A 15,477-nucleotide genomic window follows, 5' to 3' on the forward strand; every position below is an offset into this window, starting at 1 on the left:
ACTGTTTGGGGCCCCAGGAGAGAAAGCCATCCGAAAACCAGGTCGTCTTTTTCCTGCTGGCTTCCTTTTTAGAACTGTGAATGACGCGTTCCGAACCCCAGCTCGGAAACTCTCGGACACCGTGTAACAGAGGTGGAAAGAAGGCGGGCCTCCACGCAGGCTCGGCTCGGCCACAATCCCACAAAGCCCCGCCGCTCTCAGGCTTTTACTTGGTCTCCAGCAGTCTGAACTCTGCTCTCCGCAGGTTCCGCCCTATCCTCAGCAGAAAGTTTTAACTCTGCGCACAGTCGGTCTCTCCCAGCTCACTTTGCCTACGCCCGCAGCGCTCTTAACCCCGCCTATGGCCCGCCTCTCCAGTTCGCCCACCGCTGGCTGCTTAGTCCTCTAGCGCCACCTCCTGAGAACCTGCGGGCTCTGGCCCAGAGCCGCTGACAGACAACTCTGCGGGGGGGGGGGGAATGTAGAGCCAGTACCAAGATTTATAGCTGATCCACCCACGCTCTAATCTGCCTCGCAACTTGCTCCTGGCCACACCCAACTTTACCCCATCTCAGGGGTCATCTTCACCAAAGCTGGGGACAATGGGGCTGAGTGTCCCAGGGGAAAAACAGGAAGGAAGGCAGATTCTTATGCCTCTTTTCCTCTCCCTTCCTTTCTTCCACCCTCTCTCTAGCTCAGAACTATTGAGCAGACAGCCCCATATGGGGCTTACAGGGATCTGCCAGGAATTCTAGGGAGCAAAAGTCTGCCAGGCCAAACAGCAGATAATCCCTATTCACCAGAGGAGGTAGGGCAATGCAGAGGCCAGAGGTCTTTGTGACTTTTCTTCTTCCTATTCTGAAGGTTTTCCTTTTCTCTGAGACCCTTACTTAAGTTCAGGACAGTGAGCAAAATGCTAAGCAGACCTTCCTGAGACCAGGAGAGCAAGGGCCAGGTCATTTCCTGGGCCCTTGATGCTAAGCCTAGGGATTGAGGCATGTGTCCCTGAAAACATGCTGAGGATGGTCTTTCCTGGCATTTTCAGTATATTGTACACTCAGGTCCTAACTCCAAGTAATTGTTTAACCTTGAATAACTCCCCACACAGTCCTGTCTGTAATATGGGACCAGTGTCTTCAGTGGGTCTTCAAGGTTGTGAACAGCGCAGTCTGGGGGCTTCCCAGGGGAAGATGATAGGGGTGAGCTCAGAAGAGGCACTGGTTTTTCTGTGACCACCAGCACTTTTGAGCCAAAGCTGCTGCATCTGTCTCCCAAGTGCTAAGCAGCATCCCAGAACAACCTATCTGCCCCTTTCCTGGGAATTGAGTCAGACCAGGTTCTTATGAGTTAGCCACCCAGAATCTACTGGCTCACAGGCAGAGCAGCCTGGTTAGAGAAAGTATTCTGCCCTCTTCATCTCAAAGCCAACACTAAACTTACTATCAGGCAGCCTGGACAGTCCCAAGCCCACAGACAGTGGGCGTATTGGGGGTATGGGCTGGGGTGAAGCTGCAGCCAGAGACATCCCTCATATTCCCATCTTCACAGGGACCCAGGCTGAAGGACTCTTGTCTAGAAGGTGCCACTTTGGGGCAGGAAGCCCATGACAGGACTTTTCCACTATACTAGTCTCTACCCATTATCATTGGGTTTTCTGCTACCCACCACCCCTTACAAATCAGGAAACCTAGAGCAAGGGCCAGGTCATTTCCTGGGCCCTTGACTTGTTTGCTCAAAGACAAAAGGGGTGCTCAGGGGAGTTTACATATTGGCAGGGTTTCTGGAACACACATTCAGCCCTCCCAAGGGTACTGAAACAGGTTAAGGCTCTATGGAGGCCACTAGGCTCCTTCTGAATGGGCCTGGCCAAGTCTCCTCTTCCATGTCACACGATTCTTCTACTACTCACGACCAAGAACCTGAACAGGCCAGGGAAATAGGTGTTCAGAGGCAATGGCATTGTAATAAAGACACTGATTTTATTTAGTTTGATATGTTTCTATACAGAATGCAGAAAACACATCTTAAAATCATATAGAAGGAAATAAAAACACGTCAGTGGTTGGTGAACACTTGAATGTGAGATTGGCTCTCCGTCTCAGAGTCCAATGGCATTGCCAGCCCAGTGCTCAGGGAGGAGTATGCCTGCAAAGGCATTGTTGCTGTTATTATTCTGTTCACTGCCCCATTGCCTCCAGTTGCTATGGCAACAGGACATTCTGGGCCAGCCACAGTAGGGCAATGCCCAATGGTGGGGTTGCTAAGGGCAACAGAGCTGTTTTGAAGGCCTTTCAAAGCCCTCACCTGGAACATTGGAAATTGTTTATTTTTTGATGAGGTCATCAGAAAAAAAATTCACCAGGTCAGATTCCACTTGTGCTCCTGACTCAACTCTGGCTTAGACCAGGGCATAGAAGCATGAGGCCTGGTCACCAGCCACCCACTGAGCCCTCATCTTATAGGCTCCTCCTCCAAGGGTGCTGCTCACTCCAGAGTAGCCTACTGGAGGCTGGGGCAGGGGAGAGGGTTGGGCCCTGTGGAAGAAGGCGCAAGGGAAATGCCTCTGGAGAAGAGCAGAAATGAAGACCTTTCCCCTCCTATCTTCCCCTACTGAGGGAGCACACACAAAAACTCTGCAAAACAGTCAAATCCTCTGCAACAGTCAAATCCTCTGCAAAACAGTCAATATGGCTTAGAAGTAGCTGCTCCGTGTGCAGAGGGAGCCTGGGTTCACCCACCCCACCCACCCTCAATCACGGAGGGATACATTATTGCAAAAGGCATTCCTCCCTAAAAGGTACCCGAAATAACTCAAGACATCAAGAAAAGTCATGCTCCAAAACAATTTCTTCCAAAGGAGGAAAACTGAAGCAGAGTGGATGCCCCTGAGTCATGGGACAGAGATGCAGATGGACGGACGAATGTTTTGCTAAAAAAGGCAAGAGAAGCCCTAGTGTAGTTCCAGAATTTAAACTGTTAGGAAAAGAAGGGGGGGGGGTCAAAATGAGCAAAGCCGTCAGTTCCATGGATTCAACACTAAGAGCTTGTACAAACTGCTGTAAGCATCACCATTTTTAATCTTTTTTTTTAATAAAACAATTTGAGGCTGTATAAAAACTTTAGTAAAAAATTAGCTTTGAGAGCCCACAGATTTTTACTATGAACTATTGCTGGCACTCCTCCCCAGCCACCATTTTCCAGTCATTCAGGCCCAAGGCCTGGGACTGGAGTGCCAGAGAAAAGGAAAGGGGTGGGTTTTGGGTAGGACTGTGGACTGTTGGGACAAAGCAGCCAAGGTCAAGTGAGGAAAGAGCATCACATGACATAAAAATATTGCATCGTCACCAAAATGTCCCCCACTGAGTGTTTCCAAAAACATGATATTCCTTTTGGGGAGAGGGGGAACATACCAGAAGAAGGGAAAAACAAAATAGGTTGATGTGGTCGAGTCCCTCGACCTCCCAGGTGCCCCCATGAGCAGATGGCCCACCTTGGAGCACCTAGGTTGGGGGCCATGGCCACCAATGCCTCTTGGAGTCCCTTTTCCATGGAAATGAAGACCCCTTGGTGGTGGGCCATTAGTGTGCATGGGGTGGAGGTGGGGATGTCCACAGCCCAATAGGCCCCTCCAGCTTCCAGCCTCTGGCAACAGCAGGAGAGCAAACCCAGCACCAAGGCCCTGGCCCCCAAGCCAGGGTCAGGAGGACCCCATCAGGCTCTGGGGTATCAGAGCAACCAAGTTGACGTAGTGTGAAAAAATAGGATTCCTTTGATAAAAAATACTGTCCCTTGGTCTTCTCTAAGATTGAAACACCCTGGGAGCTTATTTTTAGCAAAGCAATTCCCCGTACCCACCCCAAAATTATACATACAAGTTTAGGTAAACAGCAGATTAAATGTAAAAACTTAACCTTAACTTCTGAAAGTCCTTTGAATTTAATCTTTAGCTACTGTTTTCCATGTTACATCCTGCAGCTAGACACACGTGAATAGAAAAAACAGTACAGTTAGTGTTAAAGGCAAAACGCAGAGAGCTGGGGGGCCACCCAGCACTGCCTGCAAGTTCATTCACGGTTCCTCGCTCCCTCCACCTAACTACTACTCAAACAAATGTTTTCAGAGCCAGCCATCAAAAAACTCAGCGAAGAATTTTCTATGAACAAACAAAAAGCTGTTAGGCAAAAAATAAAAAAGTCCCCAAAGTCTCTCCAGCTGCTTTGGGGTTTGGGAGGACCAGAGAGGGTGGGCTCGTCTAGGCCCCATGTGTCAGTGTGTGCTAGGTCGGGTGTCAGCTACCGGTGGGTGATGGTCTGCAGGTCACCGGTTTCCACAGACAACACCAAGTTGTCTCTAGGCCCCTGCCCTAACCCTGCCTCCACCCAGGCGCTTGTGGGTTAAGGGGGGACATAGGGAGGGGGTGACCGGTATGGGGTCATGTTCTTGGGACGGGAGCCCTTGCCCTCCATGGGGGCTGTGAAGGGTGGGGGAGGCTGATAAGGAGGTGCATTGGGATCCTCATCCCTCAGGGGTGTGTACTCTCCCACTGTGTCCTGGTTCAAAGGAGTAGTCTCGGGCACACTCTGGTTGGGGTACTCAGGAGGTGGGAGGGGGGCCTTCTCCTCCTGCAGGATGAGTGGCATACTGGAGGAGGGTGGGGGCTTGGAGTCATCTAGCTCATCTGCAAAGATGATAGGCACCCCTTTCTTGATAAAGGTGGCCTGGTCCTCAAGGGTAAGCTTGCCCTTCCGCTTCTTGCGATAACAAATCATTGCTATGATGCCAGCAATGAGCAGGATGGCTGCAACTACCACAGCCGGAATGACTGTGTGTAAATAAACGTCATCCTCACTGCTCTTCTCAGGGTCCCTGTCTGGCGTCTCTGTGGTTGGTGCCAGTGAGGACCCCATCTTGGGTGGTAGCACAGGGATAAACTGTAGGTGTCGACAACTGCCAGAACCTGTCACAGCAATGCTCATGGCCTTAAAGTCAGGCTCCAGGGCATTGGAGAAGGCAGACCGAGGTTTCCCATTATCCTCAGCAATCCTCCGACTCAATCCAATAATCTGCTCCTTCGGACAGGGCTCCAAGGGCAGTGTATTGTTGGTCCATTCTACCTCGATTGAGCCTCTGGTGATATTCTGCAGGGTAACAGTGCTGCAGTTTCGGTCACCGAAGGCAAAGGCCAGCTTCTTCACCAAGGCAATCTTCTTGTGGATGTCATTCACCACTGTTGCTGGGTCACCCACAAACTTGGCCTTGAACCTTGCAGGAGCCCTGTCTCCTTGAGGCCGCTTGTGGACATGGATCTCAAAAGCATCTACAGCTGAAAGGCCCCCCTTGTCTGTGGCATGCATGAAATACTCATGTTTGCCCACATGGCTGCTGTCAGGCAGGCCATACATGAGTTGGCTGTTGCTGTTAAACTGCACCCAAGATTTCTCACCCACTAGCTGCTGCTCCCGCAGCTTCAGGGTCAGCTTTAGCTTGTCAGTGGTGGTATCCTCATTGTCATAGAAGGTATCCGATGGGATCTTCACCTCAAAGTAGGTACCCACCCAGGCATCCACTCTGTCAATGTGGTTCTTGAGTTCTGGACGCTGGTTGGGTTCTCCCCCACGGGGCAATCCACTGGTGGTGGTGCGGATTCGAGTAGGTGGAGAGGCCGTTTCCAGTCTGGTGATGGGAGCTTTGGTGGTGCCTCGGGGCACTGGTCGGGGAGTCCGTGGTTTCTTGGTGGGCCTGCGGGTTGTCGTCGTTGAGGAATCAGTTGAAGGCGTTGCTGGTTTTGGTGTGGATACTCGTGGCTTCTTGGTTGTAGTTGTGGGAGGAGTAGCAACTGCCGTGGGCTCCACATAGCCAGGAATGGTCACTGTTGGGCGAATCTGGCCAGGAACTGTGGTACCAGCTTCTGACACCCGAGTGGGCTGAATAGGGCCTAGAGTGGGGGTCTGAATAATGGCACCTCGAGTGCGAATGGTGACTGTGGGTTTTCCAGGAACAGGATCCCTGACAGGTGGAGCCATAGTCTCTGTTGGAGGAGCAATGACTGGAGATGTGGGGGTAGGCACTATCCTGGATGGTGGCTCCTGGATGGCCGTGGTTGGAGGTCCAATGGCAGTGACAGGTGTTGGTGTAGCATGAATTTGCCTCCGTATTCTTTTTGGAAGAGGGGGCTTCTTATTGGCAATATGCCAACCTACCACAGGGTAGCCAAGCTGGGCAGACATAGCACCCTCCCTGGCAGGGGTCTCCACGCCATGAATGTCAGGCACACTATTCTGGTTCAGGGAGCAGCCCAGTTTCCAGGAGAGCAGAGCCCCATTCTCCACAACCTTTTTTGCATTTCCTGGGCCGGCCATGAAGGCTGACATGTCAAAGAGTCTATTATTCACCACTGGCACCAACTTCATGTTGTGAAGTTCCACTTCTGAGAAACTCTGCATCTTGTGCAGGAGGTCAATCCTTTGCTTTGGGGTCATTTTGGTGAGATCAGCATCCAGAATCACTGTCAGGACAGTCACTGGCTCATCAGCAGCACAAGCAGAAAACACTACCTCCCCAGGGTCTGGTGAGGCTGCTCGCATGGACTGTGGCTCACTGTGTTCTTCAGGGTAGACCTCAATAGAGAATACACTGGAGGTTTGAGGGACATGGCTCCCATTGGCCCCCAGGCGTGCAGCGCTCACTGAGATATAATGCACACCTTTATCAGTGTCAAGGGGGAGGCCCTCCAAGGTATGGCTCTGTGGGTCCCAGTGCAGCCATGATGGCAAAGCCTCTTTCCCCGCTGCCGATACCTAGAAGAGACATGAGCAGGAGTTACAAGTGCATTACCTTAAAATGATCACACAGCTTTTAACTACTATCCTAGCCTAAGTTGTATAACAGATTTGATGACTAATTCAACTTTCCTGTTGGGGAAGCCAGAGAGGCACAACCATCTGTGTACATTTCACTTACCTGGCATAAAAGACTGGGGCTGGATGATGGACTAGCTGAGAAAGTATGCACCCAAGGCCACAAACTAGGGGAACAGCAGTGCTGGCACTCAAAACACATGTCTCTTTCCAGAGAAGCAATGTCATAGAGCTCAATGTTTTGGACTTTTATGCCAGTGATACACCCCGCCACCTAATTGCCTGCTCTACCTGCAGAATCAAGTCAAAATGTCTTTTCCCACCCCTCAGCACTCCTCAGCCTCTCCCCAGATTCTGCCCCTGCCCTCATCAGACACCTCTGCTCAGGTCATACACCTGGCCAGCACACCTTTTCTGGGTACAAGTGGAAATGTACATAGATCTGGGTACAAGGGAAGACTCTGCCCAGAATGACTTACTTTGCAATCATCAGGTGATATTCAAGGGTAGTGGAATCATAGCTAGCTGATTCTTTTTTTTCCCCCTCTTTTCTTAGTTATACATGATAGTAGAATCCATTTTGATACAATTATACAAGAATGGAATATAACTTATTCTAATTAGGACTCCATTCTTGTGGATGTACACGATGTTGAGATTCACTATGGCATATTCATATATGTACACAGGAAAATTATGTCAGATTCATTCTACTGTCTTTCCTATTCCCATCCCCTCCCACCCCCCTTCATTCCTCGCTTTGTCTAATCTACTGAACTTCTATTCTTCCCCCACCCTTCCCCTTATTATGGGTTAGCTTCACATACCAGAGAAAACATTCAACCTTTGGTTTTTGGGTATTGGCTTATTTCATTTAGCATGATAATCTCCAGATCTGTCCATTTACTGGAAAATGTCACAAAGTCATTCTTCTAAATGGCGGAGTTATACTCCACTGTGTATATATACCACATTTTCTTTATCCATTCATCTGTTGAAGGGCACCTAGGTTAGCTCCATAGTTTACCTATTGTGAATTGTGCTGCTATAAACATTTATTTGGCTGTGTCACTGTAGTAAGCTGATTTTAAATCCTTTGGATATATACCAAGGAGTGGGATAGCTGGGTCAAATAGTGGTTTTTAAGGAATCTCCATACTGCTTTCTAGAGTGGTTGCAACTGTTTACAGTCTCATGAGCAATGTATCAGTGTACCCTTTCCCCACGTTTCCCATATAGTTAACTGATTCTAATGTCCAAATTAAATCTGTTCTTCAAGAAAAACCAGTACCCAGAGTAGAGGACTAGAATCAACTATTCTAGGACAATGTTAAAGAAATCTCGAGGAATTCTGGTTTCTAAAAGAGAAATTCTGTAGTCAACCAAGTAATAGGAAATGAAAACACAGAGCCTAATTCTGTCCTTGGCAGAGAAGAAGCCTGAGGAGCTCATCCCCTTATTCTTTTTTCAATAACTTCATTCATTCATTCATTCATTCATTCATTCATTCATTCATTATGTGGTGCCGAGGATTGAACCCAGGGCCTTGTACATGCCAGGTGAGCGTTCTACCGCTGAGCCATAACCCCAGCCCCTCATCCCCTTATTCTAACCAACAGCATCTCCCCAACTTCTTCAGTGTGGAAGTCTTCTTCCAAGTGAAGTCTTCTTCCAAGTGACATAACGGTAATACTCTAAGCAACCAAGGGAATACCACCACAGAAATTTTCATTATCAGCTGACAAATGGGAAATTAATTCTTGCTTCTTGCCCAGATCTCACACATGCAAGGCAAGCGCTCTGCCGCTGAGCTACAACCCCAGCTCAGCAGCTATATTTTGATTGAGAACAAATTATTTCGCTATCATCTACTCAGAGCTTTACACTTTTTGAGCAAGCCAAGGCAGAAAAATAGGGCCAAGCCTATCCAACCTATCCTATGCAGATTCTGGTTCCCCAGGGCTCTAGAATACAGGCCATGCGCTGGCTGCAGGACAGGTGTGCAATCTGGACCGATAGCCTGGTAGCGGGCAGCCTCCTCAAATCATGAATAATCTGAAGACAGAATGTAAAGGTACTATGGCTTTTGCTAGATGTGGTGGCACACATCTGTAATCCCAGCAACTCGGGAGGCTGAGGAAGAAGGACTTCAAGTTCAACGACACCCTTGGCAACTTAGCAAAGTCCTGTCTCAACATAAAAGAAAGAGAAGTGACTGGAGACATTACTTAGTGGTAACATCCTGGGATCAGTCCCTAGTGGAGGGATGGGGGGGGATGAAGCTCAGCTCTAGACAGGCTGAAGCTTGACCCAACCTCAGCCCAAATGTACTCATCTATAAAATGAGAGAAATGATCCTATCCTTGTATCCTTATAGGACCAGGTATGCTGGACATTGGTAATGCTTATTCCAGTAAACAACATTAAGAATATTGCACAAATAGACTCCACTTCCCAGTCCTCCTTCCCAGTTGGCTTCCCAGTTGGCTTGGATTAGCCCAATGTATAGGGAACCTTGTCTTTGTATTCATACTCTGAAGAATCTAAGAGAAGTGGGGAGGCTCTGGGCAAGATTCTAACAGGAACCAAATTAAGGTCCCTAATGCCAGGGTTAGGGATCTTCAGGGAGTTGATTGCCTGTCAAGACCTGTCTTTCAGAAGAAAACCCTGAGGGGTCATGGGGGAAAAGGACTTGTTGCATATGAGAGTTGAAAGACCAGTATTTACCTCTTTTTTTCTTTTTGTTTTCTTTTCTTTTCAAGACAGGGTCTCACTTAGTTGCTTAGGGCCTCATTAAATTGCTGAGGCTAGCTTTGAATTTGTGATCCCCTTGCCTCAGCTTCCCAAATTGCTGGGATTATAGCCTGCACCACCCAGCCCAGTCAGATTTAAAAATTTAGCAAGCCCCTAAACAATTTTTAGTGAGACCCTGTCTCGAAATAAATAAAAAGGGATGAGATGTTGCTCAGTGGTAAAACACTGATTTGAATCCCCAGTAACACACCAACCACCACCCCCCAAAAATACTGCCAGGCATGGTAGCACTGGCCTGTAATCCCTGCAGTTTGGAAGGGGATGAGGCAGGAGGGTCCTGAGTTCAAAGCCAGCTTCAGCAATTTAATAAGACCCTAAGAAACTCAGCAAGACCCTGTCTCTAATAAACAGGCTCAGGGATGTGGCTCAGTGTTAAGTGCCTCTGGGTTCAATACCTAATAAATAAAACGTAGATAAATCTCAGAATCAGTCCTTCCATCCCGAGTCCTGATATCATCTATTTTCACTTGGTCATATTTTTTTCAATTCTTATTAGTAATTTATTTAAAACACAGAGGCTTATATTTTCAATAGTATTTGAGTTGATGAGTCTGGGCAAATGCCTACCCGCAAGGATGCCTTCCTTCACCAACCCACATTTCCCGGTGTACAGTGCTCACAAGGGGCTCATTCAAAAACTGGGGAACACCCACTTGAGTCACGAAGAAACTGTAGTTCATCTCACACAGACAGCATTGCCACAAAGGTCTCAAGCATCCAAAGAAATGCTCCTTTCATAAACTCCTCTTCCTGGACAAAAAGAGTATCCATTGTTTTTTGGGGAACAACTGGAGGCCCACGCCAGCAGCTGAGAGCACAGTCCCAGGAAGGGCTGCTCCCAGCTTGCTGACATCTTGGGTAGAGGAAAAGTTCACATTGTCTGCAGGCAAGGAGGGTGACAGGGATGAAAAGTCACCCTTTCCGGGCTTGATCAAAACAAAACATATGAGGGAGCTCTGGAGGAGTAGTCCAGTCATTTCATGATGTGCAAAGACATCTTTCCCTGCCCAACCTAAAGAGGCAGTACCAAGCCTGAACTTCCACTGGTTCACACAACACTACACACACAGCATCGAGAAGCAGCCAAGAACATCTCCGTGATGGGTGTCAGCTACCACTACGGTGTAGTCCATGGTGGTCTGAGCATAGCACCCATGTCACCTCTATGTGTAGTCATCATTCATCTGCTATACATTAAGGCACTCATAGAGCTCTCAGAAAAAAACATGAGGCCTCAATCTGAAATTAGGTTGTTTTGAAGTCATGATTTCTGACTAAAAAATATGGGCTAGACTCATTCTGAAGCCACTTCAAGCATATTCATACATATTGATGGTATGTTCGGCATCTTGGGTCCCTAAGTTGAATATAATGGAAATATTTAGGAACCCTGGAAACTATGTTGATTTTGTGTATATAAATGAATCAGTAGATTTAATGCAAGTATATAAAAGAATAGATATATTAATTTTGTGCTTCTAAGTTGGCATGCATGTCTCAAATTATCAGCTGTCAGTATTAGTAAAAGTTATCACTTGAAGTCTTTAGCATTGTTTTCCACCTCATTTTTTTCTGAGACAGTTTATGTAATTCTTCCCATGCTTATTTGATCAGCTTCTTTTCTATGTGCCTAGCAAAACAGTTCACTCAGATTAGAATTACTGATCAGGAAGAGAAAAAAAATCATCAAGTGACAATCCATTACAAATTTCGATGGGAGTGGGGGTGCAGAGAGAACATGGACAGACTCAGAAAATTAACATATGCATAATGCATCACAAGAACACAGAAATCAACTTGAAGGGGTTCCGTTCCCAATGGCCAAATCTGCGATCATCTGAATATCATAACTAAGACAGCAATAAATTATAAACCACTGAATATTAGAAAACAGCAAATCTATACTAATACTGGATTAATAAAAACATGGCTGCTGGGCATGGCGGCATATGCCTGTGATTCCAGCGACTCGGGAGGTTGAGGCAAGAGGAACTCTACCTCAGCAACTTAGCGTGACCCTTCTCAAAATAAGAAAATTTTTAAAAGGCTGTGAATGTGGCTCTGTGGTTAAGCACCCCTAGGAAAAATCCCTGATACCAAAAAAAAAAAAAAAAAAAAATTAATAAAATAAGCCATGGCAGAGTCATGGCTTAGAACTATTTCCCAATGCAAAATACAAGTTTGTGACAGGATCCAGAGTCATAAAACAGTAAGTCCAGAAGATACTAAGAGGCAGCAGGTAAGCTTAGTCTTTTGCTGCCCCCCTCGCATAAGCTGGCATTTCTCCTATGTACCAACATTAGGGCTCTGACAATCCAAAGCAGGTTTGTAGGTGCTAAGAGTTTTCATTCCTTTTGCCAGCCCAAAAACATCTGAGGGCCTACCAGGTGATAAGACAAATACTCAGGTACTAATAATATATAACAATAAATACTATTATTATGTACAACTTTAGAGCACTAATAAAAAACAACAAAGCCAAACATGAAGACTAATAAAAAATAAAAATTTCAAGAGCAGAAATCTGTAAAGAAAAAGGTAATATAGGATTTTGTGGGAAGGCGGCTTTCACCAGAATAATAGAAGAAAAGGTCTCCAATACTCTAAGGGGATATCAAGTTGAACCTGAAATAGGTGGCTGTCCTCACTCCAGAAAAGCCAAAGGCCTGGGGTGGAATCTAAGATAGGCATGTTCACAGGGTACAAAGGGGCTAATGTGGACCAGACAAGTATACGGAGGGAAAGGGGAGGGACAGGAAGCCAGAGGCCAGATCATATAGGGCTTGATCCTGAGTACAGCTTATAATGGGGGATTTTAAGCAGATTTAAGCTTTAGATAAAGATTTTTAGAAAAAAAGATGTCTTGATGTGGAGAACAAACTAAAGGGGCAGAGACAAGGTGCCCTTGCGAAGAGATGAATAAATAGTAGCTTGGATGAAGGACAGTAGTGATAAAACAGAGATAAGATTCTGGGGTTACCTCAATGAGTGTCCTCGGCAAAAGACCAAAAATTTTCCTCATACACATAAGAACATCAGGCAACCATTAAAAGTTACACTCCTCAAAACAATTAATAACCATAAGGGAAAAAGTCAAGCTACAGTGAATGAAATAAGGTTAAAAAATATGTCCAGGGGCTGAGATTGTGGCTCAGAGGTAGAGCGCTCCCCTAGCATGCGTGAGGCACTGGGTTCAATCCTCAGCGCTGCATAAATATAAAATAAAGACATTGTGTCCACCTAAAACTAAAATATAAATATTTAAAAAAAAAATGTCCAATGCAATCCTAGTCTAAGATGTCTGTATGTGTGCGTGGCATGAACACCTCTTAATGAGCCCAAAGAACACCTTTTGGTGAGAGTTTTTTCTTTCTCCCTTTACTTTGTCCACAATAAAATATATGGTTATAATCAGAAAATTAGGGGGTGGGGTTGTAGCTCAGTAGCAGAGCACTTGCCTACTAGCTCATGTGAGGCACTGGGTTCGATCCTCAGCACCACATAAATAAATAAAATAAAGGTATTGTGTCCATCTACAATTTAAAAATTATATATTAAAAAAAGAAAGAAAATTAACTCCTTTAAACTTGTTTCAGAAATGGGGAAAATCAGACTCCAAGAATGAGATTTAGCTTTCCGACTCCCTGATTCTCCAACCCATACGAATCTGATGCTTAAGACTATTTGAGATAGTCATCTTTTTGAGGGTGAAGGGAGCAGGGCAGGGGGCAGGGGGGACTTCAGTGCTGAGGAATCAAACCAAGGACCTCATGCATGTTAGACAAGTAGTCTACCACAACTACATCCACAGCCCTTCATCTGTTTTTCTACAGGATCATCAGCTACTAAATGGCCTGCTTTCCATAGATAAATATGCTCAGATAAAATCCTGTTTTCCTAGTAAAATCTCTTTACTCTCCCAGTGAATAAGCCTGTTACAAGTCTCCTGCCAGATATTGCAAATATCCAGCTAACTGTATTTGCCCAAAGCACTTCTGGTCAAAATTAATTCATGTAAAACATTCCGATGGCCATCGGAACAAAGACAATCAATGCAGGGTTTCGAATATTCAGGGGCTCAAGCCAGAAGCTGGGCAAGAAATGTATCCTCCAGAACAGCCACTCTTTAACTACAATATTAGCATCTGGCTTGATGAGGTATTAGGAAGATTACATGGAAACCTATGCAAACACTCTGGAAATTAAAAGGAGCTCTGTGGAATTGGGCTGCAACATGAGCCAGGATCATCAGAACTAAAAAAAGGAGGGGGTGGGGAGGAAGGAAGAGATGGAGGAGGAAAGGAGTAGTAGGAGGGGGAGGGGGGAAGGGTAAAGAAGAATAGAGTGAACATCCCTGAGATCACAAAGCCACATAAGAACAAGTCATGAATGACCTAAAGAAAAGGAACCAAGGAGTTGCATGTGAAGAGTAAGTCCATCTAGATTTAACAGAAAAGGGCATAGGACTTACTCTTCACTGGAAAAATGGCATGGAATCTGTGAAACCTGGGAGAGGGGACCTGTGGGTCAGAAAGGGACAAGTTGACAAAGACCCACAAGAACCTGCATTCAGCCAGGTGTGATGGTGCACACCTGTAATCCCAGTGGCTCGGGAAGCTAAGGCAGGGGATCACAAGTTCAAAGCTAGCCTCAGTGAGACTCTGTCACTAATAAAATACAAAAAGGGGATGGAGATGTGGCTCAGTGATTAAGTGCCCCTGAGTTCAATTCCCAGTACCAAAAAAAAAAAAGAACCTGTATATGTTTCAACTAATGGAGTACAGCGGAAATCTTGTAGGAGTTTCCAAGCCTAAGCCTTAAGAGACTAGCAGATTCTACTTCCTGTTTCCTGGAATACCCAAACTTAAAATCCAGCTGTCCCACAGTGAGGAATCCCAAACAGCCCAGGGAGAAGTCTACTTGAAGAGAAAACAAGAACACACTGATTAAGAGCACTAGTTAAGCTCCTAGTCAAAAAGGAGCATGAACTTAAAAACCATGAATGAGACACACGGGATTCTCCAGATCCAGATGAGCCACTCTAGTTAGTGCTATGAAAGTAGAAATGAGACTCTCAGACAACGAATGCCTGAATTCCTGATCACAAATTTCTGAAAATGGCTCACTGGGTTATTTTGTTGGTTTTGTCTTTTGTGGTGCTGGGGATGGAACTCAGTCAGTGCCTTACATACGGGAAAGGTCAGTGTTCTGCCACTGAACTAAATTTGCAGTCCCAGCTCATTATTTTAAACCACTAAGTTTGGTAGTTTAAACACATCAATAAATAGCCAAAACACTTTGTGTACGCAGAAGTCTAAATGACAAGCAGATATAAAAACTATCATTACAAAGTACAAATCTTCATATATTTTTAATTTATTTTTAAGTCATACCTCTTTTTTTAATATTTTGTTTTAGTTGTAGTTAATGCCTTTATTTAATGTATTATTTTTATGTGGTGCTGAGGATCAAACCCAGCACCTTGCACATGCTAGGTAAGCACTCTACCACTGAGCCACAATCCCAGCCCCTTAAGGCATACCTCTTTTTTCAGGGGGGGTGGTAAACTGGGACTTTAACGCAGGGGTGCTTTACCATTGAATTACATCCCTAGCCCCTTTAATTATTTTATTTTATTTTCGGGGGGGGGGGGGGGGGGACACAGCTTCATTTAATTGCCTAGAGAATGGGAGTGTAGTGTACCCCAGTGGTAGAGCAATTGCCTAGCATACGTGAGGTGCTGTGTTCAATCCTCAGCACAACAAAAATAATTAATAAATAAATTGCTTAGGGCCTCACTAAATCGCTGTGGCCAGTCTTAAGCCTG

General features: G+C 45.9%; 1 protein-coding gene across 9 annotated transcripts in view; it reads right to left on the minus strand.

Moving 5' to 3' along the window:
• Positions 1–1,938: 1,938 nt before the first annotated feature.
• The window catches only part of Dag1 (dystroglycan 1), a 62,590-nt gene continuing 49,051 nt past the window's right edge, over positions 1,939–15,477 (minus strand). For all 9 annotated transcript variants that reach the window (XM_071615714.1, XM_071615719.1, XM_034637390.2 and 6 more), the window contains one exon: positions 1,939–6,776. In XM_071615714.1, the coding sequence (XP_071471815.1) occupies positions 4,374–6,776 (2,403 nt within the window). In that variant the 3' untranslated portion in view covers positions 1,939–4,373. The remainder of the gene's footprint in view (positions 6,777–15,477) is intronic.

This window comes from Marmota flaviventris, chromosome 8 (assembly GCF_047511675.1).
Source record: "Marmota flaviventris isolate mMarFla1 chromosome 8, mMarFla1.hap1, whole genome shotgun sequence".
NCBI lineage: Eukaryota > Metazoa > Chordata > Mammalia > Rodentia > Sciuridae > Marmota > Marmota flaviventris.